The following is a 26085-nucleotide window of genomic DNA, read 5'->3' as shown; positions in this document are numbered from 1 at the left end:
TGAGAATGGAATCAAAATTGAACAAGATACAGACAATATAGAAAAAGAAAGAGAAGATACAGACATAAACGCACTGGGATTGTAGTGGAGGTTTTAGCCAGGGCAGTCGAGCAAGAAAATGAAATAAAAGACACAGATTCGAAAGGAAGAAGTAAAACCATCTCTATTTGCAGATGACATGATCTTGTATATAGGAAATCCTAAGGAATCCACTAAAAAACTATTAGAACTAATAAACGAGTTACAGGATATAAGATCAATATACAAAAATCAATTGTATTTCTATGCAGTAGCAATGAACAAATAAAAAATGAAATTAACAAGTCAATTTACAATAGCATCAAAAAATATTTAGGAATAAATCTAACAAAAGAAGTGCAAATTATTCCCTGAAAACTATAAAACGTTGAAAGAAATTAAAGAGGATCTAAGTAAATGGAAAAACATCCCATGCTCATGGATTGGAAGACTTAATATTGCTAAGATACAATACCCCCAGACTTATCTATAGATTCAATGCAATCTGACTTCTTTGCAGAAATTGTCAAGCTGATGCTAAAACTTATATGGAAATTCAAGGAACTCAGAATAGCCCAAACGTGCTACAAAGCTAGAGTAATCATAACAGTATGGTATTGGCTTAAGCTTAGACATATTGATTGATGGGACGGAAATGAGAGTCCAGAAATAAATTCCTCCGCTTATGGTCAACTGATATTCAACATGGTGCCAAATTAATTAAATGGGGGAAAGAAGTCCTGTCAACAGATGGTGTGAGAACAATTGGATGTCCACACGCAAAAGAATTGAGTTGGATCCTTTCCCTACACCAGACATAAAAATTAACTTCAAATGAATCATGCACCTAATGTAAAGACGAAAACTATAAAACTCTTATAGAAAACAGAGGTGTGAATCTTTGTGACCTTGGATTAGGCAATAGTTTCATAGATATGACACCAAAAGCACAGGAAACAAAAGAAAAAAATAGATAACCTGGACATCATCAAAATTAAAAGCTTTTGTGCTTCAAGGAACAACATCAAGAAAGTAAAAAGAAAACCCACAAGATGGAAGAAAATATTTGTAAATTATGTATCTGATAAGGGACTTGTATTCATAACATATAAAACAATTATTACAACTCACTAATAAAAAGACATACAATCCAATTTAAAAATGGACAAAGGATTCAAATATACAATTCTCCAGACAAGATATACAAATGGCCAATAAGCAAGTGAAAAGCTGCTCATCATTAGAATTCTAACACATGCTACAACATGGATGGATGAACCTTGAAAACATTATTCTAAGTGAAAGAAAGCAGTCCAGTAAGGATCACATATTGTCTGATTTCGTTGATACGAAATGTTGAGAATAGCAGCAAATCTATGGAGACAAAGTAGATTAGTGGTTGCCTAGCACTGGGAGAGACGGGGGATTTGGGAGGTGATGGCTAAGGGGAGCAGGGTTTCTTTTTGGGGCAATGAAAATGTAGCACAGTTTAAAAACTGTGTGCTAGGGAACAGGACCAGGAAACCTTAGAAAGCAGGCCCCTACGTTTTTTAACTCCACACAAAAATAACGGTAGTGGCAGCTCTCTGAAGTTAGAACAGCTGTCGGAATCATGCCTCCTCCTAAAAAGTCAGGGAAACTAAATTCACAAAAACATGAGCAATAGACAAGTACTAAGGTCAAATCCTCTCAGAGTTACCAAGAAAAAGGAGGCGAAGGAGCAGACCAGCATGCCCCTGACAGAACGCACACTACAGACATGCCCAAAGATCCAAACTATCATGTTCTATGTCAAAACAAGCTAAAAGATATTAGAAAAAATCTCAGGAAGTGAGGTAAGAAAAAAGCAGAAATAAAAGAAAAATAATCGAGATAAGAAAACTAAACTAGAAGAAACACAAGAATAAACACTACAAATAATGCCTTAAGAGATGAAAAAGGGGAAAATTTTACAAATCAAAAGGGAAAAAGAAGAGATGAAAAGGATTCAAGAGGAAGTGGCACATACTGAGGACGGGCAGGAAACGTGTCCTGTGCAGCCCTGGCTCGGGTGGACAGTGGCTCCAATTGGCACCCAAACAGTTTCCGCAGGACACAGTCACTCCCACGCCCTGGGGTGGGGGTGGGGGGGTCCATGCAAGCTGCCTCCCTGGGCAGTGAGGCTGAGGGCCAGAGGTGGCCCAAGGGGATGGAGGTCCACGGTCATGCCCTCTACCTAGAGAGGCTGTCCAGAGCCTGGATGAAGTTATCTGTTCCTGAGCTGTCCTTCTCGGGGCTCTCCATTAGCGACATGGTTGCAAAGACCACATCACTGGCCAGGAACTTGTGCTTGAAGCCAAAATGAATGCTGAAAGTCTGTACTCGCATGTCCCTCATCCTGCAACGAGAGGAAGTGATGCGGCTGTGAGGCTGCATGTGCGGGAGTGAGTTCTTCCCTCCAGGCCAGGCCCCCGTGAATGCTCTGCAGCACAGCCTCTCTGGTCAGAGAATGGAGGGGTCAGAAGGCTCAGGCACACCAGCCCTGCAGCCCAGAGCACCGAAGGCCTCCTCCAAAGCTGCTCAGCTGGTTGGGGGCAGGGCGGGAATAAGCTACCGGGCCGGGATGTGTGTGGTCCTCTCCTGAGCCGTTGGATGCCAGGCATGGGTCCCTCAGCAGTGCCGGAGGATGCGGGCGGGCAGAGCTTGCCTGAGCCTGGCCCCAGTCGGCCCTTCTCAGGCCCATTTCCTGTGTCCGGGGAGGGACAGGCTGGGTCGCCCTCAAAGGTCCACACCTTGGCCCCAGGATTTAAGGACTCTAGACCTTTCAGGCACTTTAAGAAGTCTGATTTTTAACCCAAAGGGAACGCACTTTGGGAGAGGCTAGACAGGTCATGCTCATTTGTGTATTCTTGGGGTTTTTTGCATTATTTTAGGAATGTGGTTAAAGCTGAAGCCTTAAAGAAGCTTAATAAGAAAAATATGTGTTTACCCAAATTTATTTGCAGACTCTTCAATCATCTCCCGCAAATTCTCCTTCAAAGAGATGTCCATGGACTGAAACTTCTGCTTCACCTGTTTCAGGGGGAGACTGGAAGGACAGCAAGTGCTGGTCACACGAGCAACCTGGCTTTAAATCGAGACACCGACGGAGGGGAAGAGCCCCTTGACGGCCCCGCAGGCCAACAGGGGACGCCCTGGTGGGGGCCTCCAGACGACGTTCTCTGATCTCGAGGTGAGGAACTTAGGGCAGGAGCAGGCAGCATCTGGATGATACCGCCAAGTCGGTCATGATGAAGGGGAGGTGCTTTTCCCTTGGGGACTATGGGTGAGGTGGTCACTCACCCCATGTCCGCGAGGAACTCCTGGAGCCGCTTCTGCCCGTGCACCGACCACAGCTTGAACCTGGCCGCAGTGTAGCATGTGTTGCACAGGCTCTCATGGAGGGACCAGTGCTGGTAGAGCGCCAGGCGGAGGCTGGGCCTGCAGTCAAGGAGGCTGTGGCCGCACAGTGACCCAGGGCCTGGGCAGGACACGGCCCCACCCACCCCTTGACGCCCACCTGCAGACTCTCTAGCAGACGGTCAGCTCCACGCGCAGGGCCTGCCTGCACAACTAGCTATCACATGAGTGACCTGGAGCTCTCTGATTTGACCAGTACAGGGAGCTTGTGAGGTGGGGGGCACACACCATTATCCCCATTGCACAGACAAGGAAACCGAGGGGCAGGGATTCTGAGAGTCCAGGGACTGTGCTCACAGAGAGCCCTTGTGGCCACACAGGGCTTGGGAGGCCCAATAGGGCGTTGCCAGCCCAGGCGGTCATCCCATCTGCCCCCTGTGTGCTCTACCTAGCCTGCCCTCCCTCCTACTCGTGCCTTTGCTGAGACCCCCTCAGTGAAGGCCTCATCCCCACACCTCTTCTTGAACATGCCGTTCACCACTCATGGGGCCATGAGCGTGGCTGTGCATGAGGACAGTCCTGCCCCCCGGCAGGCCTTCCCTCCTACACCCCAAGGGTCTCGGCAGGACGCCAGGCTAGCCCTGCTTCCATCCTGAGGTCACAGTGGTGCCCTGCCACTGCTCCTGCCGACACACCGGCCCCCCAGGCCCAGCCTCTGGGCACACAGTGGGCTCTGTCCTCAGTGTTGCCCCTCTCAACAGGACAGCTGCTGTCCTCCCTGCCCACTCCCCAGGCACGTCCTGGGGCCTGCATGTCACGTGTCAGGACCTGGCTCCTGGTGGGCCCCTGTATGCCGGACGCAGCCACCCTCTCTGGAGCTGGGCTGGTCCACACCCAGCACCTATTCCTACACTTGTCACAGGCACCTCCCACCTGACCTGTCCAAACTCACGTTTACTTGTCCCTGGCCATTTTAGCACAGGTACAGGGCAGCACTGTCCCTGCCACCACTCCATCCACCACCAAAGCAGTGACCCTGGCCACACCTCATGCTTGCTGCCACAGTCTGGCCTGAGCCACCATCCTGTCTCCTTGCTCCTAGTCACCAGTCCCGGGACCTTTGAAACACCCACAATTGAACTCAAGTCACTGCTCTGGGCTCACAGAGCCATCAGCTCTGGCCTGTCTGAACTTCAGACCCTACCCATCTCTCCAGCCCCTTCCTTGAGCTCACCTCAGGGCCTTTGCACAGCCATGGCCTCTGCCCAGGCTGTTCCCCCTACCACCGAACATGGCTGAGTCTTGGCCTAAGATGGCGCCTCCCCAAGGTTTTCCTGAGCACTGCCGTCTGAGGGCTGCCTGATCACTTCATCGACACCCACATTCTCCTCGTGAAATGTTGCACTCTGTAATCATACTCTGGCTGGCTTCTTTCCTGACTGGCTTGGCAGCGGTCTGTGAACAGTGCTTAACTGCCTGTACTGCATAGGTGGACCACGGCACTCACCCGCACGGACCTAGCACCAGGCCCACAATTAGCCCTACAGAGATGCTTGATGCTTATAAACACAGTGCTGGCACTTAGGAGCCAGAGCCACAAAGAGCAGCCAGGACAGAGCCTGCTGCCCAGGACCCAGTGCTTTGCCCAGCCCGGGCAGCACGCCAGGGCCCCTTTACCCAAAGCCTCTCGTCCCATCTGCTGCCTGTCCCAGAGACACAGCAGCCACAGCCACACAACCCAGACCTGCAGCTCTGTGGCGAGAACATGCCACCCATGGGCGACATGGGCTGGGGCCTGCAGAGGTGACACAGCAAACAGTGCACTGCTGAGCAAAACTTCTGAGGGCAGGGGTGCTGCCTGCACCTCACAGCTGGAGCCTCAAGGATACTCGTACTCAAAGGAGATCCGTGTGCAGTCGACGGAGAGGGCGTTCTCCTCATCCTCGTTCCGGTGGTTGTGTCGGGACACGTGGCGCTGTAGGACACCAACGTCAGTCACGTACTTCATCCTGGAAGGAAAGCACTGTGCCTGGGGGGCTCCCATCTCCCCTCACATGGAGCCCAGCCATGTGGTTTCCCTCCCTCCCTCAAGGCGTCCCCACTCCGGGAGGCTCAGGGGCCGGCCCACCACATGGCTGTTCCCGTCCAGGACTGAGGAAACTCTGCCACCTCTGCATGGAAACCAAGCAGGACAGTGGCAGCTGTTCCAGGCAGCTGGGGGTACATGAGTGGAAAGAGCTGGAAGGGGTGGGCTCCTGCCCGCCTCCCACTTGCATTTTCCTCTGGGCGGCAGCTGCCCCATCATCACTTGTTTGAGACCTCCTGAGGGTGGGCACTGTGGGAGGCCACGGGGCCACCCGCCAGTCACGGTCAAGTGGACAAACCCCAAAGTGACGAGAATCCACAGCAGAAGGTACAGACCCTGCATAGGAAGTGTTCCTGAGCACAGCGGGAGAGGGGCCTCACTCGAGGGGCGGCCACAGGCCAGGGACCGTGCCTGGTGCTGTGCACACCCCATGCTATCCTTAACAGAGAAGGGGAGTGAGGCCCAGGAAGACGGCAGGCCGGGCCAAGGTGACACATCCAGGAGGCACGCCAGGCCTGAGAATCAGGACCCTCCTGGACCCTAGGCCATACCACAGAACTTGGACAGGCAGGGTGGGGTTGGAGGAGGCAGGAAAGCGGGACACGGGGCTTCTATGAACTGTACGCGGAGGCCATGCCAGGCTCAGGTCCCTGGGACAGGGTTAGCATCTGGGGGTCAAGGTCCCTGTCAATTCCCTTAGAGTCCCCACCTGACAGCCACCAGAGGAGTGGGGACGAAGGAGGGTGCCGGCACCCTGGCCCTCCCCGGTGCCTGCGTTCTGGGGCAGCCCTTTAGTCTACAGTTGGAGTCAGACAGTTGGGGAGCACCAAAGCCTGCCCATTGAGGGGCAAAACAAGATTCAGCTCCATGCTTGCCCTCCTCGCAGCCGTCTCCAGCCCTCTCCTTGCCTTTGAGCTCAGACCCACTCCTCTGGCAGGATGCTCAGGGCCCTCACATCCTCCGACCTGTGTCCGCTGTGCACAGGCCAGCTCTGCGCCCAGCCCTGCCCACAGCACAGGGCTCCAAGGGTGGGAGACTGCGCTCCCTCCTCTCACCTCTGGCTCCACCTGCTGGGCTCCCTGAGGGTGGACAAAGCGTCCACACAAGGTCACACACTACTCTGCCAGAGGTCCCAGTACTAAGCCCTTCCTCGGTGACAATGATGCAGACCCAAGGCCAGCCCCTTCCTCCGTGGGGCTCTAAGGTGATGCTGCCACCCGTCTCCCTACTGCAAACTTGGGTTGTAACAGGCCATGCACGTCGTCACAGAACGGGCTGACCTTGGACAGCCCGAGGGAGTGCGTCCTTACTGGGTGATCTTGTCTTGTACCCATTGGTCCGTTAGTCCAACAATGGCCCACCTGGAAAGAGAGGAGAGGGCAATGGAGTGGTGAACACGGCGGGACAGGCGCCACTCACAGGAGTGTCCTGTCAGCATGGCCAGGCCCAGGCCTGCCCTCAGACAGGTGTCTCCTCTCTGCAGAGTGGATAGGTTACAGGGGGTGATTCAGGGCTCCCAGTACAGTATCACCACTGTGGGAGCTATGGGTACACAAGGAGGGAGATCTCCTGGGACGAGGATGGCAGGCCTGATGTGGGCAGGGCTCCACTTTGTCCTGGCTCTCCACCCACGTCCTGCCACCAAGGGACTGTGGGAGACAGCCACACTCAGGCGCTGGCAGACCCTGGCATGTCACACCACCTCCCTTAGCCCCTCACATCCCCCATCCCTCTGAGATACACCCGCAGCACAGCAGACCCCAGTCATGTCCACATCTCCCTGTCCTTCCCATGGAAAATGGCAGGACACAGTAACAGCATTTAGGCCACTTAAGAACCTTCCAAGCTCCTCCCTCTAAGCTCATCTATTGTGGATCAGATATGGGAGACCCAGGCTGGGCCTGACCTCCCTGGGATCATGGCTGGCCCATAGCAGGAGTGACCAGGACCCCAGGTGTGGTTAGTCATCCCAGCTGTGATCCCCTTTGGTCCCCAGGTGCCATCCTTCAAGATACCCCTACAGGCCCACAGCCAGGAACAGGCAGGGATGCTGCATGCAGAGTAAGATGGAAGAGGCCCTGGAAGGTTCACCTTTTGGGGGGCAGGGTGCCTGAGTACCCCACCACATCCCCCAACACAATGCCCCTTCTGCCTCAGAAGGATTTCCTCAGAAAAGGCTACCTTGGTGTGGGGCTGGCCCAGTGGCCAAGTGGTTAAGTTTGCTTGCTCTGCTTCACTGGCCCAGGGTTCGCTGGTTCGGATCCTGGGCATGGACACACTGCTCATTAAGCCATGCTCTGGTAGCATCCCACAGAGAAGAACTAGAATGACTTGTAACTAGGATATACAACTACGTGCTGGGGCTTTGGGGGAAAAAAAGAAGGTTGGCAATAGATGTTAGCTCAGGGCCAATCTTCTTCACCAGGAAAAAAAAAAAAAGAGCCCCCCTGTCCCCAGTTGTCTTCCCTGACCAACTCCACCTCCTCCCCACATTCCATGTGTGCATTTATACCAGGTTATTTTGCATTTGTCCTTATGCCCTTTCTGGAGTTTTCTGGAGGCATTTCACAGGGGTATATCCGGACATCACCGCTAACTGGAGGAGCTCACAGTGGGTGGGATGCTGAAGGCACCACTGAGCACACAGCAGGCACCCACTAAAGGCTCCCGGATGCTGATGTGGCTTGCACGTGCCCATGGCTATAGGGCCCGTGACAGGCTCCCACCTGGTCTTAATGCAGGAGCCCTCAACGCACAAACCAGCCCTGTGTCAGGGTGCCAGGGCTGTCTGTCCACACTGTGGAGGGGACCCGAGATGAGGGCTGAGCCTGCTGCCGAGGATGGCGGGTGGACATGCACCAGGCATCAGCCTGGGGCAATGACAGAGCCCCCTGGGCCTAGCCTTAGACAGTGCCCAGGCCCTGCCCTGGCCCCAGCTGTCCTGAGGCCCTGCATCAGAGCAGGCGTTATAATCCCCATGCTGGGGAGTCAGGGCCAGAAGGGGCCTTGTGAGACCATCATGCTGCAGGGGAGAAAACCAGGATCTGCAGGTGAGGGCTGAGGGGGTGGAACAGGCCAGACCTACGGTTTCTTCACTCAGAAAGACTCTGCAGGTTTAGTTTCTAAACCAACATGAGTCACAGCACATTGGGAGTTTTACAGCACCCAGCGGGCCGAGGGTCCCGCTGCAGTCCATGCGGCAAACCCTGCAGCCAAATGGCTCTTCCTGTGTCAGGTCTCACCACGTGCCAGGGCTGCCAAGACGTCTAGAAAGGGCTGCTTCATTTAAATCTCATGCTCCTTCTGTTTCCCAAATGTCCTGGGCAGCAAGGCTGAGCAGCAGGGTGGGAACGGCGGAGCGCCCCAGCCCCGCTCCGACCCTCTGCACTCTGCACCCCGCAAGTTTGCGTGCAGCCGGGAGTCTACACTTAGGAAGACCAGAGCCGTCCACATTCCCAGAAGGGGGCTGTGCCTGATGTTCCTGGTGCAGACCACATGGTGACGTCTCCCTCCAGACCCTGCCCTCACTGTGGGAGGACAGAGCTGCCGAGAAGGTAGCCAGCCACGTGTGGCACTGGCCTTGACTGGGGCTTACATACCACAGCATGTCATTCAGGTCCTTGGACATCATCCACGCCAGGTCGAACATCACCATGGCTGACTGCAAGAAAGAGAGAAGCCTGAGGCCAAGGGCAGTTGTGCTCATGGAAAGAGCGCACGCTGGGGCTGGGCACACAGCTGGGCCAGACCTGCTTGGAGCTCTGGCTGAGCCCCTGCAGATTGAGGGTCTGCCTGGCAAGGGCCCGTGGGTGGACTCCAGGCTAAACCAAGGGAAGGAGACGGAGTAACTCAACTGACCCACACCGTCTCCTCTGCTAACTCAAGTCAGTACTGTGTGCACACTTCATCATGTAGCTGGGGGGGCGGGGCAGCCAGGTGCAGTGCTAAGCTGGGGCCTCCAGACATCTCATTGGGTGCCTCAGTGATGCCTGAGGGAGGCACTGAAGCTGGGAGGTTGGGGACCCTGTCATCTGCATGACCCTGCTTCCACATGCTCCTCCTGGCTTGCTGGTGGCCTTGCACAAATCCTGAGAAAGCCAGGTGAGACAGGGCCTTGGTTCCAGTTACTTGGACATTAAAGAGGAAAGGGCCTCAGGACCCCCTAACAGGACTGTCGACTGATGGAAGCATCTAACTTCCTGTGAGCAGAGGGTCTGGGTTTTGGGAGGAGACGAGGACGGAGGATCAATATCTCGCTTGAAGACTCTAAAGTTCCCTTAGCTGTGAGATGCTGGGCTGCCCACCAGGGAGGATTTCCAAGGGAACCATCCATGTCTCTGGCCAGCACCTGCCGTCCCACCCACACCTTCTCAGAGTGAGCACCATCCAACCCACCCACTGCTCAGAATTTCCCATGTGCCAGGGCAGAGCAGAGAGGGTAAGAGGATGGCCCTTCAAAGGACAATGGGACCTTGACATAAAAGGGACACTGGAAATATGATGCTCAGAGTCCAAGGCCCTCGGGTCAAATTCTAAGACGAAACATGGGCACTTTACTGGAAACTTATCTTCTTGGGCTTCTAAGGCCCTGGGCTCAGCTCAACACCATCAGAATCAACACAGCAGGTTTTCTGTATGAAATTCTGTTCTGTAACACACAGGCTGATGAGCCTTTCTTAGTCTAGAGTTTTAGCTTCTTGCACAGAGACTAATACAAACTCGTTCTGTATATTTGATGATAAACAAGAACAACAGCTGCTGCTCTTGAGCACATATTGGATGTGAGGGACCATCGTAACAACTGCCTCTGAAATGAGGACTGTTATCTTCTGTTACAGAGAAGGAGGGGTTTAAGGCTCAAAGAGGCTGCACCACCTGCCCAAGGTCACACGGTGGGAAGCTATGGGGCTCAGATTCAAACCAGGCTTCCATGGCTCTAAAACCTGCACTCAGTCCTCATGTTTCAGGACACTGAGCCCGAGTCAGAACTTTGTGGTGAATTCCACCTCTCCGTGCTTACCGACGTCCCGTGATATTCATACTGCTCATAGTCAAAGAGGATGTCTCTTCTGTAATGACACAAAACACAGGTCTTCAACAGCAAGCAGTATAGGAAGCAAACATTTGGAAAAATGCCAAAACTCGCCAGTACTCAGAGAAATGCGATTAAGTCATGGTACTCTTTGTTTTCACTTACTGGCTCTTTCGCAGAGAGTGTATGCACAATGCTGGGAAGGGAACAAAACTGATGCAATCCACTTGTGACAATGGGAGACGTACAGTGGCATAGTCCTAGAATCCTGCTTCTGAGAAATTATCCCAAGACAACCATTCAAAGGAACAAGCAAGACAAAATTCCTCTGTGTATAAGGTTGTTCACCACAGCCTTATTTGTCACAGAAAATGCTGGAAGTAACTTCTGGTTCAAAAAGAAGGGGAATGGCCAATTACGTACTATGCCATTTATAAAGGCTGTTCAGAACTATGGTTACATTAAGTCGAAAAATGCAAAACTGGTGTGATTATGTAAAATATGCAAGGTATGGATAACCCAGGAAGATCAATCCAAAGCGAGAATCTCTTCCCATTAGTGAAAATTTTCCTTACATTTCTTGAAATGGTTTTCCCTCATCTTTCCAAGAGGGGGGTGCTGAGCGCATGCCCTCAGCTGGAACAGAGGAGACGGGGGGGGGGGGGGGGGCTGGGACACCCAGGAGACCTTCAAGGACTAGGACAGCAAGGAGCCCCCAGCCCAAGAAATCTGCTGCATGTTCACCTCAAGCTAGAATAACCTTGCCAACGTTTTCATTTGAAAGCACTTCAGTTTTCTAATTTGCAGTATGGAGTGGAATTATAGATGTTAGTTTCCTTTTCATACTTTTCTTTCTATGAAAGGTTTTACACAACTGGTGTTGATGTCATCTGTAAGAATTTTGAAATACAAGTATCTAGATCTAGAAAACTATGAAAATAAAGAACTAGGGGCCTGACAGACAGCATATATTTGGGAGACCTTTGGGTCTGGGCTTGTCTCTCATGGGACCAGATAGTGATATGGAGGGGATGCAGAGCTCTTTTGAAACTCAGGAGCCACACGCTTTCTCCTGCAGCAACTGGCCCAGAGGTTCCAAACTAAACGAACTATCCTAAAATGGAAAAACATGCATGCAGCCCCCAGGGAAAAAAACAGGCGCCAGGGACCCGAGTCCCACAGGGGCATGGGCTCTGTTACAAAGGAGTGGGCTCCGTGACAGGGGCGTGGGCTCTGTGACAGGGCAGTGGGCTCCGTGATGGGGGCATGGGTTCTGTGAAGGAGCAGTGGGCTCCGTGATGGGGGTGTGGGCTCTGTGACGGGGGCTGCTGCTTGAAGCACACTCACCTCCGGGCCTCCCACTCCCTTCGTTGCCTCCTCTTCATGGTTTGCTCCACTATTTCCTGAGGTAGTGACAAAGAGAAAAGGGAGAGCAAATGAGCCAGGAATCATCTCTATAGCCTGAGAAGGTCCCCACCGGGCAGAAGCCCCTGGGCTCTGATCCCTAAGGGAAACCTGGCTCATCCCAGTGCCTACCACAGCCTGCTCCTGGAGAAGGATGGTGCCGAGGCAGGTGTGGCTGGGACCCCTCTGGCCCATCGGCACTTCAGACACTGTGGATGGGAACAGAGGCTTCCTCAGTGCCTGTGTCCTCGCCCACTCTCTGTCACCCTCACCACGTGTGCCCAGGATACGCCCACACCTCACACTGGCTTTCTCCCCAGATTAATAAGAGCTGTGATTCTCCCATCCTACCATTTACCAGCAAGTATTCTGATTCTAGGCATAACCTCATTATCAGTTCTCACAACAAAGCAAGAGGTAGTGAATGTGGCAGTTTTAAAATCCATACACCCCAGACTGCTGCTTCTAGAAAGATGGGGCAGATGTATCTTGCCTTACACATCCACTAACTACACCTAAAAATCTGGATGTTATCTATGAAACAAACAAAATAAGACTCTAAAAGGTGGAGAGGAAGGCTGACCAGGTAGGGCCTCCGCGACTGAGAAATTACACGGTAATGAGTTCTCTGGTTTTTCTTTATGGCTCATATATCCCAGACATGGAGCTGAAGAAGCTGGCAACCTGAAAACGCTAAGAGGTACAGAGAAAAAAATCCCCCCCCAAAGTCAAAGGACCAGGAAGGAGCAACCTCAAAAGAGAGAAAACTTTTAGACAATAACTGCTCTACTCCAGTCACCACCATCAACAACACTGTGCCCCACCCCCTCCGCCCAGCAGATGCCGAGGGGGAGCCTAGACTCCTACCCTTGTGAGCGCCTCCCACCTGTAACACCTCCACCTTCTACCTGTAATATCTCCCAACACCCCCACTGGGGTGTCAGAGGAGGCCACATAGGGAGCCTGGACCTTCCTTGCCCAGTGCTAACAAGGAGCCACTCCTCTCGGGGGTTAACAGAGGTCAAGGAGAACCTGAACTTGTACTTCCACCTGGCTGTCAAGAGGCCACACCACCTCCTCCCTCCTTTGCCAGAGTGGTGTCAGAGAAAGCAGATAAAACAGAAGACTTAAATAAGACACAGAGTCTTATAACACAAAAATGTCCAGGTTTCATTTGAAAAAATCACTCATCATACCAAGAACCAGGAAGATCCCAAAATGAATAAAAGAGGACAATCCACAGATGCCAACACCAAGACGACAGAGAAGTCAGAATTATCTGACAAGGACGTTAAAGCAGCCATCACAAAAATGCTTCAACAAGCAATTACAAACACGCTTGAAACAAATGAAAACATAGGAAACCTCAGCAAAGCAATGGTCGATGAAAGAAGAACCAAATCAAAACTTAGAACTGAAAAGTACAATAAGTGAAATATCAACTCAGTGCGTGGGCTCAAGAGCAGAATGGAGAGACAGAGAAAAACACCAGCAGTGAATCAGCAGATACGATGATAAAAATTACCCAGTCTGAGCAACAGGGAAAAACCCGTCTGAAAAAAACCCAAGTAAAGAGAGCCTCAGGGACATGCAGGACTACAATGAAAGACCTGACACTCTGTCATCGGTGTCCTGGAAGGAGAGGAGAAAGAAGGTGGGATGAAAATGAACTTTAGGAAATAATGGCTGGAAATTTGGCAAGAGACAGATCTATAGATGTAAGAAGCTGACTGAATCGCAAAAAGGCTAAACCCAAAGAAATCCACACCAAGACGCATTATGATTGAACTTCTGAACACTAAAGACAAAAACATCAAAACAGCAAAAGAACAATGACATCTTACCTATGGGAGAGAAACGGTTTGAATGATAGATTTCTCGTCAGAAACCATGGAGGCCAGAGGAAGTGGCACAGCATTTTTCTTTTTAAATTATTTTCTTAAAATTGAAGTTAAATAACATTTTTCAAGTGCTGAAAGAAAAGAAGAACTGTTCATCCCAAATCCTACAATCAATGAAAATATCTTTCAGGAATAAAGGGAAATCAAGAAATTCTTAGAAGGAAAGCTAAGAGAATTTATTGCCAGCAGAACTGCCCTAAAAAAAAGTTGGTTAAAGGAGGTTCTGTAAACAGACAGGAAATGACAAAAGAAGAAACTTTGGAACATCAGGATGGAAGAAAACATGACAAGCAAAAATTGGGTCAATACAATAGGCTTTCCTTATTCTCTTGAGTTTTATAATCATGTTTGATTATTGAAGCAAAAATTATACCACTGTATGATATGGTTCTAAATGTATGTGGAGGAAATGTTTAAGAGAATTATATTATAAACAGGGGAGAATAAGGGACGTGAAGGAAGATAAGGTTTCTACATTTAACTCAAACTGGTACAATGATGATGCCAGTAGACTGTGATAAGTTAAGGATATATAAGTAACACTTGCAGCAACCACTAAAAATATTATACAAACAGATACACAAACACTAGAGGTAAATCAAAACACAATTCTAAAAAAAAAAGAAAAAGCCAACAGATATGAAAAACAGAGAACAAATAGAAAATATAAAATGAAAATAAAAAGGTCAGACTTAACCCCTCACCTATCAATAATTAAAATTAATGTAAATGGTCTAAACACATCAATTAAAAGACAGAGATTAGCTTTAAAAAAAACATGATCCAACTCTATGCTATTTAAAGAAACTCATATACTCTGATTTCTCTTCAGATAATATAAATCTTTTGCCATTTTTTTTTTTGAGGAAGATTAGCCCTGAGCTAACTGCTGCCAATCCTCCTCTTTTTGCTGAGGAAGCCTGGCCCTGAGCTATCATCCATGCCCATCTTCCTCTACTTCACATGTGGGACACCTACCACAGCATGGCGTGCCAAGTGGTGCCATGTCCGCACCCAGGATCTGAACTGGCAAACCCTGGGCAGCCAAAGTGGAATGTGGGCACTTAACTGCTGCGCCACTGGGCCAGCCCCATTGCCTTTTTTTAAAGAAACTCAGTACAAATATAACAATATAGGTAGGTTGAAAGTATAAGGTGGTAAATGATAAAGCATGCAAGCATTAATCAAAGGAAAACAAGAGTGCACTATTATTATCAGATAAATCAGACTTCAGAGCAAAGAAAATGACCAGAAATACTAAATAATAATAAAAATTTCAGTCAACCAAGAGGACACAACAATTCTAAACATGTATTGTGCACCAAACAATGGGGCTGTAAAACATGTGAAGCAAAAATTGATAGAACTGAAAGGAGAAAATGACAAATCTACAATTATAGCTGGAGACTTCACCATCTCTCTCTTCAGAATTGATAGAATAGCTAGACAGAAAAGCAGCAAGGAAAGAGAACTCAACAACACCATCATCCAACTGTATCTAACTGACACTTGTTGAACATTCTGTTCTACAACAGTAGAATACCTATTCTTTTCAAATGGTCACAGAACATATATCAAGATAGATCATATCCTGGGCCATAAAAAAAAATCTCGACAAATGTAAAAGAACTGAAATCACATCGAGTGTATTCTTCAACCACAACAGAATCAAACTAGAAATTAATAATCAAAAGATAAGAGGAGGGGCCAGCCTGGTGGCGCAGCAGTTAAGTTCACATGTTCCGCTTCAGCGGCCTGGGGTTCACCAGTTTGGATCCTGGGTGCGGACATGGCACAGCTTGGCAAGCCATGCTGTGGCAGGCATCCCACATATAAAGTAGAGGAAGATGGGCATGAATGTTAGTCAGGGCCAGTCTTCCTCAGCAAAAAGAGGAGGATTGGCAGCAGATGTTAGCTCAGGGCTAATCTTTCTCAAAAAAAACCCCCAAAAAAACAAAAAAAAGATAAGAGGACAATCTCCAAACACTTTGAAACTAACCAGCATACTTCAAAATAATCCATGGGTCAAAGAGGAAGTCCCAAGGGAAATTTAAAAAAAATACATAGAAGGGAATGAAAGTGAAAATAAATACATCAAAAATATATGGGACACACTGAAAGCAGTGCTTACAGGGAAATTTATAGCACTAAATACACCCATTAGGAAAGAAGAAAAGTCTCACATCAATAATCTAAGCCGCTTCCAGAACAAGAAGAGTAAAATAAACCAAAGCAAGCAGAAGGAAGGAAACAATAAAGAGGGAACACTTGCCAATTCATTTTATGAAGATAGTATTACCCTGATACCAAAACCAGACAAACACAGTACAAAAAAGAAAACTACAGACCAATATCCCTAATGAAAATAAATGCAAAATCCTTAATAAAATATTAGCAAATAGAATTTTGCAAGTTATAAAAATAATTATTATACCCTGACTAAGTAAGTTTTATTCCTGAGATGCAAGGCTGGTTCAATATTAAAAAAAAAAAAACAATCAATATAATCCACCATATTAACAGGTTAAAGAAGAAAAGTTACACTGTCTTATCAATTAGTGCAGAACAAGTACTAGACAAAATTTAACATCCATTCATGATAAAACTCAAAAAAAAAAAAGGGGGGGAAATACAAGGAAACTTCCTCTATTTGGTAGAGAGCATCTACAAAACCCTACAGCCAGCATCATACTTAATGGTGAAAGACTGGACGCTTTCTGTCTATGAACACAAAAAGGCAAAGATGTGCACTCTCATTACTCTTATTCAACACAGTGTTGGAAGTTCCAGCCAGAGTAATAAGTCAAGAAAAGGAAATAAAATGCATACAAATCAGAAAAGAACTAAAACTGTCCCTATTTGTAGATGACACAATTGTCTATGTAGCAAATCCCAAGGAATCTACAAAAAACTCCTCGCACTAATAAGTGAGCTCAGCAAGGCACCAGACATAAGACAAACATAAATCAATTGTACTTCCATATATTAGCAATGAACAAATAGATATTAAAATTAAAATACAACATCATTTACAATCACTCCAAAAAAAGGGAAATACTTAGATGTGAATCTGACAAAACAGTATAGGATTGTATGCTGAAAAGCATACAATGCTGATACAAGAAATCTAAGAGGATTTAAATAAATGGAGAGACATACTATGTTCATGGATTACAAGACTCAACACAATAAAGATGTCAACTTGCCCCAAATTCATATACAGGTTTACGCAATTCCTGTCAAAAATCTCAGCAAGATTTTTTGTAAGTATAAAGAAAATTATGCTAAAAACGATATAGAAAGGTAAAGGACATAGAATAGCTAACACAATTTTGAAAAAGAATAAAGTGGGAGTACTTAGTCTATCTGATTTCAAGGCTTAATAGATAGCTACAGCAGTCAAGACTGCGGTTTGGCAGAGGGGTAAACACATAGATCAACGGAATAGAGCAGAGAATCCCTAAAGAGATCCACACAAATATGCCATATTGATTTCAATGGAGGAAGGACAGCCTTTTCAACAAATGGTGCTGGAACAACTGGACACCCACAGACAAATAAATGAACACTGACCTAAACCTCACACCTTAAACAAAATGAACTGAAAATGGACCACAGACACAAATGGAAAACATAAAACCATAAAACTTTTAGTATAAAACAGGAGAAAATCTTTGGGATTTAGGGCTAGGCAGACTTTTTAGACTTGACACCAAAGGCACAATCTTTAAAAGGAAAAATCAATAAATTGGACTTTGTCAAAATTAAAAACACTTGTTCTGCATTAGACCATGTTAAGAGGATGAAAAGACAAGCTACAGAGTGGGAGAAAATATCTGCAAACCACATCTGACAAAATACTAGTATCTCGAATATATAAAACTTAACAGTATAAAAACAAACAATTTAATTAGAAATTGGGCAAAAGACATGAAGAGACATTTCACCCAAGAGGATATACAGATGGCAAATAAGCACATGAACAGATATTCAACATCATTTGCATTAGAGAAATGCAAACTAAAACCACAATGAGATATCACTACAACCTATCAGAATGGCTAAAATAAAAAGGTGATATCACAAAATGCTGGCAAAGATGTGGAAAAACTGGATCACTCATGGATCGTTGGTCAGAATGTAAGATGGTACAGATATTCTGGAAGAGTTTGGCACTTTTGTAAAAACCTGACCATGTAACTACCATACAACCCAGCAAATGAACTCTAGTCATTTACCCCAGAGAAATGAAGATTTGTGCTCAGACACAAAAACCTGTATACAATGTTTACAGCAGTTCTACTCATAATGGCCAGAAACTGGAAACAACCCAGATGTCCTTCAGTGGGTGAGTCCTTCAGTGGCTGGCCTTCAGTGGCTAAACGAAAATGCGGTCCATCCACACCACGGAAGCCTACTCAGTAATAAAGGGGAATCAACTATTGAAACACACAAAAACCTAGATGAATCTCCAGGGAATTATGCCAAGCAAAAAGCCAACTCCCAAAGATTATATACTGTATGATTTCATTTATGTAATATTTTGGAAATGATAAAATTATGGAAATGGAGAAGAGATTAGTGGTTGCCAGGAGCTAAGGAGGGGGTGGGGGAGGAGAGAAGTAGGTGTGGCTATGAAAGGGCCACAGGAAGCATCCTTCTGGTGACGGAAATGTCCTATATCTTGACTATATCAATGGTAACATCCTGGTTGTTATATCGTACCAGAGTTTTGCAACATGTCACCATTGAGGGAAAGTCGGTTAAGTATATAAGTGACTTTATCTTATTTCTTACATCTGCATGTGAATCTACAATGATCTCAAAGTAGAAAGTTTAACGATAAAAAAACAAAAGGTCCTGATGAGGGAACTTTTTGGGAGTGAAGGAACTGTTCTCTGTTATGAAGTGCTAGTAGTCACATGACTTTATACATCTGTCAAATCTCAATGAATTTTATACCTGGTAAATTTGATTATGTAGAAATTACCTCAAAAAAAGATGATTAACAAAACCCCCACTATGTGAGAATTCTTTGACCCTCCCCAAAGTGTACACTGGAGTCCTGCCCCCTCCCCTCGTGGCTGTGGGATGCTGGGGGACTCTGAGACTGCTCAGGAGGGCCATGCAGCGGCTGCCCTGTTGGCTGGAACATCCATGCTGGGAGTCTGAGATGCTGTGTTGTGAGGAAGCCATGCGTAATGAAGGCCTCCTGTAGGCACTTGCATCAGCAGTCCTGGTTTGGCACCATCCCAGAAGCCTGGGTGTTTGACGTGAGAGCCCATGAGCTTTCCCAAGATTCCAGCCCCAAGAGACAGCATCCCTGCTAGGCTCGGCTCAAAATCCCGACCCATGGAATCCATGAGCCTAAGAAAATGGTTGTTTTAAGCTGCAAGTTTTGGAGTCATTTGTTAAACACCAGGAGTAAAATAGTCAAGTATGATATTACCCTTATTTTACAGAGATACAGAGAGGGCACTTGCCTAAGGTCACATAGCTAGTAATGGCAGATGCAAAACTTGAACCCAGGTGACCTGAACAACAATATAACAGCACCTGTGGAGTAAGTGTAATTACATTCATTTTACAGCGGAATCTCATCTTTGCCGGGCCCAGCTTTAAATTAGTCCCACCTCTAAAAGACAAACACTTTTCTTGACCCTATGCCTTCTTTTCGGCTCTCTTTATAGCAAAACTCTTTGAAAATGTTATTTATGGCCTGTTGTCTCTAAGCCTCCTCGAGTGCGCAGTCCCACTAATAAAAATATTTCTGAGAATATACCTCTAATGTACGTTCATTTATAAATCATGTATAGATTTTAATGATATATAAATTCTTCTCAAAAATGCTAAATCTTATTAAAATCATGCCTCTAGCCCTAATTTACAGATTATAGAAAATGCAGGGAATGAGGAGCAATAAAATTACTCTACGTAAAAACAAGTGATAAATACTAGAAAACTGGACTGGCCTCTAATGTTATTCAAAACAAAACAGGAAAAAAAAAAGATGGGGTACTGTTTTAGGTTTAAAGACAATAAAGAAACAGTTAAATACAAATGTGCCAACCTTGACTGGGTGATGGTCCAGAGACAAAAACAGCTACAAAATCTATTTTGGGGACAATTAAATAAATTTAAATATGATTTGAATATTAAATGATATTAAGACATTATTAATTTCTTATGTGTGATAAAAGTATTGTATTTATGAAGGAGAATCCCCTTATTCTTAGGAGATGTATATGGAAGAATTTAGGGGAGAATGTCATGGTATTTGTAACTTATTCTCAAGTGATCTAGCAAAAAATAAAGCATATATAGCTATACAGCGAGAAGGCAGATGTGGCAAAGTGTGAACAATTGTTGAATCTAGATGGAAGATATATGGCTATTCATCATATTATCCTTTTAACAATTGTATATGTTTGGAAAAAATTTCAAGATAAAAAGTCAGTGAGAAATTATGCATATTCCATATCGTATTATATAAAACATTCACAAACTCAGATTTTAAATGGACATGCTAAGCACGTAAACGGAAGCTCTAATGTGTTCTTACATTGCACCAAGGCCACGGACTTCGGGTTTGTTGCCAAACCCACCGGTCAGTTCTCACCTGCCCGTTCATTTTCGCTGTTGGTCGCACCTCATCAACTGTCCTTCCCCCTTGAGCCCTGCGTCTGTGGACGCTCTGTGGTGGACACCCCTCTTGGGAATCCTCCTGGCTCCTTCCCTCCTCATTCAGGTCTCTGGTCAAGTGTCCTTGGCCACCTTCATAAACCAGCCACCCATTGCCTGTCTAGTCCCCACCTTGCTTTATTTTTACTCATAATATGTATCTCCACCTGAAACCATCCTGTAACCGTGCTTGTTTACATGGTCCTTATCTCTCTCCCCAACTGGAAAGGAAGCTTCATGAAAGCAGGACTTTGTTCTCCCCATGGTACCCTCGGAGCCTGACGGGTACCTGGCACATAGGTGTTGAAAAAATATTTATTAGTCAGAGTGGAGAATTCCAAGACTCGTATCTGCAGAACATGAATGTTTCCAGGGAAAATCTCAGCAGATATTGATATGTGGGGCCTGATGAAAAGCAGTTCGTCAATAGTTAAGGCTGCTATCAAAAAAAGGGAGCATTCAGAGAACAAAAAAGAGCTCTTAGGAATCAAAGATTAGAAGATAAGGACCAAAAGTCTGCTGGAAAATAGAACAGATCAAGAACGGGTAAGAGGAAAGAAAATCTCAGAGCAGGTCTGAAAGGCCCCTGATCAGACCACCAGAAACTCTAGTGAAAGGAGTGGGCGAAGGGAGGAAGGTTTAAGGACATTCCTAGCTTTGAAGGACACGGCCCCCACATGGACAGTGCCCTGAATGTCCCAAACATGGCTCTAAAGGGCTCTGCTAAAGGCCCTTGTCAAGCCAAGGATGATAAGGATGAAGGGAAGACCCTAAAACATTCCAGAGGCAAATTTCAGCATGCACACCAAGGACCAGGAGCCACGGGCATCAGCTTCTTCAACACCGAGCACTACAAGAAAACAAGGCCCTCATATTACAGGAACAGCTGCTGCCTATCTGTAATCCTACATCTAGTAGAAGCCACAAGCTCTGGCCAGGCCCCAGATTGGGTAAGTGGGTTAGACCCAAGGCTCATGAGGCACAAACCACTCATATCTTTGCACATGAGATGCTTGCCCTGGAATGACCATCTGGGACCAAGCCAGGCTGAGGGCAGCAGACCCATGTCACTCTGCCACGGTGACGCACAGAGAGCCAATCTGGAGGGGAGTCGGGAACATGAGAGACATGCTATTTATCATTTCTTCATATTGCTTTTTAAAAATGTTTGCTATCTAGGCAATGAGCTGAGCTATCCTAAGTCTCATTTCATCTGACAGGATTCTACTGGATAAATGAGCAAACTGTAGCTCAGAGAAGTCCAGTAACCTGCCTGAGGCCACACAACCAGGGGATAGCAGAGCCCAGAGGCAGCACACACACCTGTTGTCTTATAGCTCTGCCTGGGCCCAGCAGACTCCAGGCTGACCTCTGACCTCTGTGAGTGACAAGTTCCTTAAGACGGCAGTGAGAGGCCCAAACCTACCTCTTCTAACCGTGTCCGCTTCTCGGAGGGCTCTGATCCTTTGTCGCTTTCATTAGCCGAGTGCTCTTCATCCTCCTCCTCATCCCTAAAGATGTCATCGTAGGCGGGAATTTCAAGGTCGTCATCTTGTTTAATGAGTAGCTTGATCTAAAATTAAAACAAAAAGCAATCAGGTTTCTCCTCTCTCCTGGACAGAAAACTATTCATCATACATTTTTCTCTTGTAGAATCTTATTTTCTAATGAGCTGACTCATAAGTTTCCTCTACATATAAATAACCACCTGTCTGAGAAGAATTTCAGACTTCTCAGGCATTTTTTTTTCTCATTTCCACTCAGTGAGGCACTGGAGTTGCAATGCATAGTATATAAAAATAGCAAAAGTTTGAAAACTCTCTATAGTCACTTAACTCTGGGAAAAAAGCTCCCTGTTACGCCACACACCCAGCCAACAGATGAACACACCACGACTTGGCCTCTGACAAAAGACATGACGATAGGCCACCCCTAATGGGGTACATTCTGTCTCTAAAGCAGGTCCAGGCCGACTGCTCCTGGAGAGATCCTTCACATGAGAATGCTGGGGCCACCCTTTGTCAGAGTGGGAGGTGAAGACCAACGGTTAGGTCGCTGCTCTGGCCTGGGCTCCGTGCTCGCTGTTGGGAGGTTCAAGGAGTGAGCACAGCAGCGCCCTCTCGGGCTCACAGCGGCCTCTCCCACTGCTGTCTTGCTGGTCCTTACACCACCCTCAGATGGGCAGGGCAGGTCCCAGCCCATTTACAGGGCAAATGCCTCTGAGATTCCCTGATATTCAACGAGACTGGGCAGCCCTGAGCTCCAAGGGCAGACTCAGGGCAAGGTTCTGGTCCCTACACCTCCCAGGTCAAGCAAATCCACAAATGCATTCTGAGCACCTCTGAGGGTAAGGTGCCGCGCTTCTCATCAAAGATGGACAAGTTCTTGTCCTCAGGCTGCTCCAACTCCTGTAGGGGAGGTGGATACAGGCCACGTTGTCTGTGGCATAAAAAGGTACAATCAGGTTGATGGGAGAACTCAGGCGAGGCATGGGCCCCAAAGGCCTCATTACCTGGGTATCATTGTATACATTCACGACATTGACTGGCCTGTGGGTGTCGCACACAAAAAATATGGCATCTTCATCGGGCTGAAGGATATCCAATAGGTCTACGTTAGCTCCACAGTTTATGAGGACAAAAGAACGAAACTGAAAAAAGAAGAGGACATTGTGAAGTAAGTGCACCGCGGAGGCCCCTTTACCTCAGCACACTAGGCCTGAGTCCTTCTGCTGACACACATCAAGCCCCAGACACTGGGCAAGGCTCTGAGGGCAAGGGCCTCCCAAAATGGCAATGGCTGGCCTGTGTTAAGAGCTTTAACATACTCCATGTGCTATTTCATATTCATGATGACACCGTGAGATACCCCATGGCTGGCACCGTGGCTCTCTCCACTTCGCCAAGGAACGTGCAGAGGATCAGCATGCCCCAGTCTCATGCACAGGGGCAAGAAGCTGATGAGGAGCAGGTGGAAACTTCAAATGCATACCTGGGCCTCTCCAGATCTCAGTCACTCTACGGTGCTGTGCTGCTTCTCTATACTAACAGCATTGTACAGGTTTACACTTTTAGCAAAGCTTGGGCAGCCCATACTTAATGGGCACCTAAATATTCAATTAAGTCTCTTATTATATCCTATCACTATAGAGAATCCTTTCCTTACAAATACCAACTGGCACAGGTCCCTCCCGTGATGACAGGAGCTCCAGGTGAGGATTTATCTTTGGCAGACAATCCTAGATGTGGCTAGACTCCAGGGAGCTGTGGGGACCGTGGGGTCTAAGATGTCCCACATCTCATTATAGGCCCCATGAAGACGTGGTAGGAGTCCTGGCCTCTACTGTTTAAATTATGAAAAGAGAAGATATGTTCCTGGATTTCAAGTTGGAAATTAGAATACACTTTCTTGTGAAGAGAATGTAAAATAGTGGTCTAATCTAAAGTAATTTTAACTAGGCCATATCAAAAACTAACTGCTAAATTCCAAGCACCTTACAATGAAATGTCTGCACACAAATTCAAAGTTAGAGGCTATCCATATTCACTCTTTTTTTGTTGTTGCCCATATTGTCCCTACAACTTGAGGGTAAGTCATGTGGCCATATAGCTCATTTTTCTCTTTCGTACTGCCTAATATAGTTGATACTTACATACATATGCAACCTATTGTGGAAATAGAAAGAATGCTAAATGTTAAGAAATTGCAGTTGAGTAGAAAAAGTCTAATTATTCTAAAATGCATCTCTCATACCTGTTCTTTATGCTCAAGAAATGCAGTTTCAAGTTCTTGCCACCCAGAAACTGGAACCAGTGTATATTGCACGTGGTCACACTGGAACAGGGCCTGGAGAGAGATTATTTTCAAAGCCTATTATAATTAGGGTGTCTGCAATTTCCCTTGAAATGCACTTAGAAAAAAATAAGATAGGCTGAGAGACAAACAACATGTGATAAAGTAAGGTTCGTGAAATGTTAAAGGAGAAACTAGGTGATGGGGATATGCGTGTTCACTGCGCCAATCTGTCAACATTGCTGTATTTTTTAAAATTACCAAAGGAAAACACTGGGAGAAAAGCTGATCTTATTTCTAGGTCTTCTGAGAAATAGTTCATGACCCAAGGGCCTGCCGAAGTTCATGTAAACATGGCACCACATTCAAAACTCAACCAAGCAAGCCTCTTGCATAACAGACTAAGGAATCTTGTATTTCCAGTATTGCTTATGACACTACTATGCCCTCAGTTGTCACAGATTCCTCTGTCTCAGACCCCACATCTGAGAAGCCACTACAGGTGGGTCCATAGGCCTTTCGAATGCAGCCATTTTTTGCCTAGGTTACAGCAAAAATACTAACTAGTCTCCTTGCCTTTTGCCTAATCCTTCTCTAACCCACCCAATACTGTCCTGCTGGGGATGCGACCTCTCAGAGTCCCCCTTGCCAGCTTTCGGTTGCCATTGCTCCAGCCCCCACCCCTCCTGAGCTCTCACCCGGGTGGGGTTCCCTTACTCCGCTCCTCATCTCCCGCCCGGCGGCCTCCCCCACCGCGTTCCCTCTGGATTCTAAGCCCCCACTTCCTGCCCCACTCTCTGCCCTCCCCGCGCCCCTACCAGCCGCCCAGGCCCAGCCTGCACCCTCCCCTCTCACCCTGGCCCCACCCTCCCAGTCCGCAGGGCTCACCTGAAGGATCTTGCAAGCACACAGGGCGTCCACGTCCGAAGCCACGAAGAGAAGAACCCTCTGTCGGGGGAAGAGTCGGGGAGCTGAGCGCTGCGACCTGAACCCATCTCCTCCCGCTCTCCCATGGCCGCTCCCCCTCATCTCTTTCCCCCAAAAAGCCCTCGGGGTCCAAGAAAGGGGGTCACCTGGCTCTGGACCACCTCGTAGAACTCCTTGCGGAAATCGGACACGAACATGGCCACGGCGGCCGGACACCAAGAGCTCGCGCTGAGACACCAAGAGCTCCGGCCGCGGTCAAGACTCCCGCCAAATCAGGGCTCTTCCGATTGGCCCAGGGGCCAACCCATAGCTACTTAGTTCCCGGCCCGTCCTCTTTTCTGATTGGTCCATATTTAAGGCGGGCAACAGGCAAGACGCAAATGCAGTTGCCCACTTCAACTCTGATTCCCGTTTACCCAGAAACCCGACTCTCGGTGGACATCTTTACTTTGGGAAGAGCAGCCCATTACCTCCCACTGGGAGCTCCAGGAAAAATTTATTTATTCCCATCGTAAATTAAATTTACTTATGCATCGAACGAGAGCATCAGTTTACGATTTCAATGGGCTCTCGGTCTAGTTTGAAGGGGGATGTGTAGCTTACTTCCGCCCGAGTCCTCGATGGCTACGGCAAAGGCCGGAAGGTCTTTTGGGTATTCTGGGTAGTGTAGTCAGTAAGGAGAATGGGCCCAACTAAACTCGTCTAGAGGGGAGTACTATAAAAATGTAATTTAAAATAATTATAAACATTACTCTAGAGTGGGTCACACGATAGGAGACGGTATTTTAGTGCTTATTCCGTGGAAATTTTAGACCCTAGCGCCTTTGCCTCGCTTTTTCTCTTTTGCAGCCGACTCCTGCCCTCGG

At 47.3% G+C, this 26085-nt stretch overlaps 1 protein-coding gene across 1 annotated transcript in view; it reads right to left on the bottom strand.

The window, feature by feature from the left end:
* CDC45 (cell division cycle 45) overlaps positions 1–25479 on the bottom strand; it is a 35940-nt gene extending 10461 nt beyond the window's left edge. Inside the window, exons 1-13 of the mRNA XM_046640470.1 lie at positions 25366–25479; positions 25181–25240; positions 24254–24346; positions 23013–23150; positions 21927–22073; positions 11862–11917; positions 10503–10551; positions 9082–9143; positions 6793–6843; positions 5286–5405; positions 3340–3471; positions 2987–3085; positions 2234–2395 (exon numbers count right to left, since the gene is read on the bottom strand). Of these exons, the coding sequence (XP_046496426.1) occupies positions 2234–2395; positions 2987–3085; positions 3340–3471; positions 5286–5405; positions 6793–6843; positions 9082–9143; positions 10503–10551; positions 11862–11917; positions 21927–22073; positions 23013–23150; positions 24254–24346; positions 25181–25240; positions 25366–25416 (1220 nt within the window). The 5' untranslated portion in view covers positions 25417–25479. The remainder of the gene's footprint in view (positions 1–2233; positions 2396–2986; positions 3086–3339; positions 3472–5285; positions 5406–6792; positions 6844–9081; positions 9144–10502; positions 10552–11861; positions 11918–21926; positions 22074–23012; positions 23151–24253; positions 24347–25180; positions 25241–25365) is intronic.
* Between the last annotated feature and the right edge of the window lie 606 nt (positions 25480–26085).

Source organism: Equus quagga, chromosome 15, assembly GCF_021613505.1.
Source record: "Equus quagga isolate Etosha38 chromosome 15, UCLA_HA_Equagga_1.0, whole genome shotgun sequence".
Classification (NCBI taxonomy): Eukaryota; Metazoa; Chordata; class Mammalia; order Perissodactyla; family Equidae; genus Equus; species Equus quagga.
The sequence above is the reverse complement of the archived record's forward strand: the minus strand, read 5'-3'. Positions and strand labels throughout refer to the sequence as shown.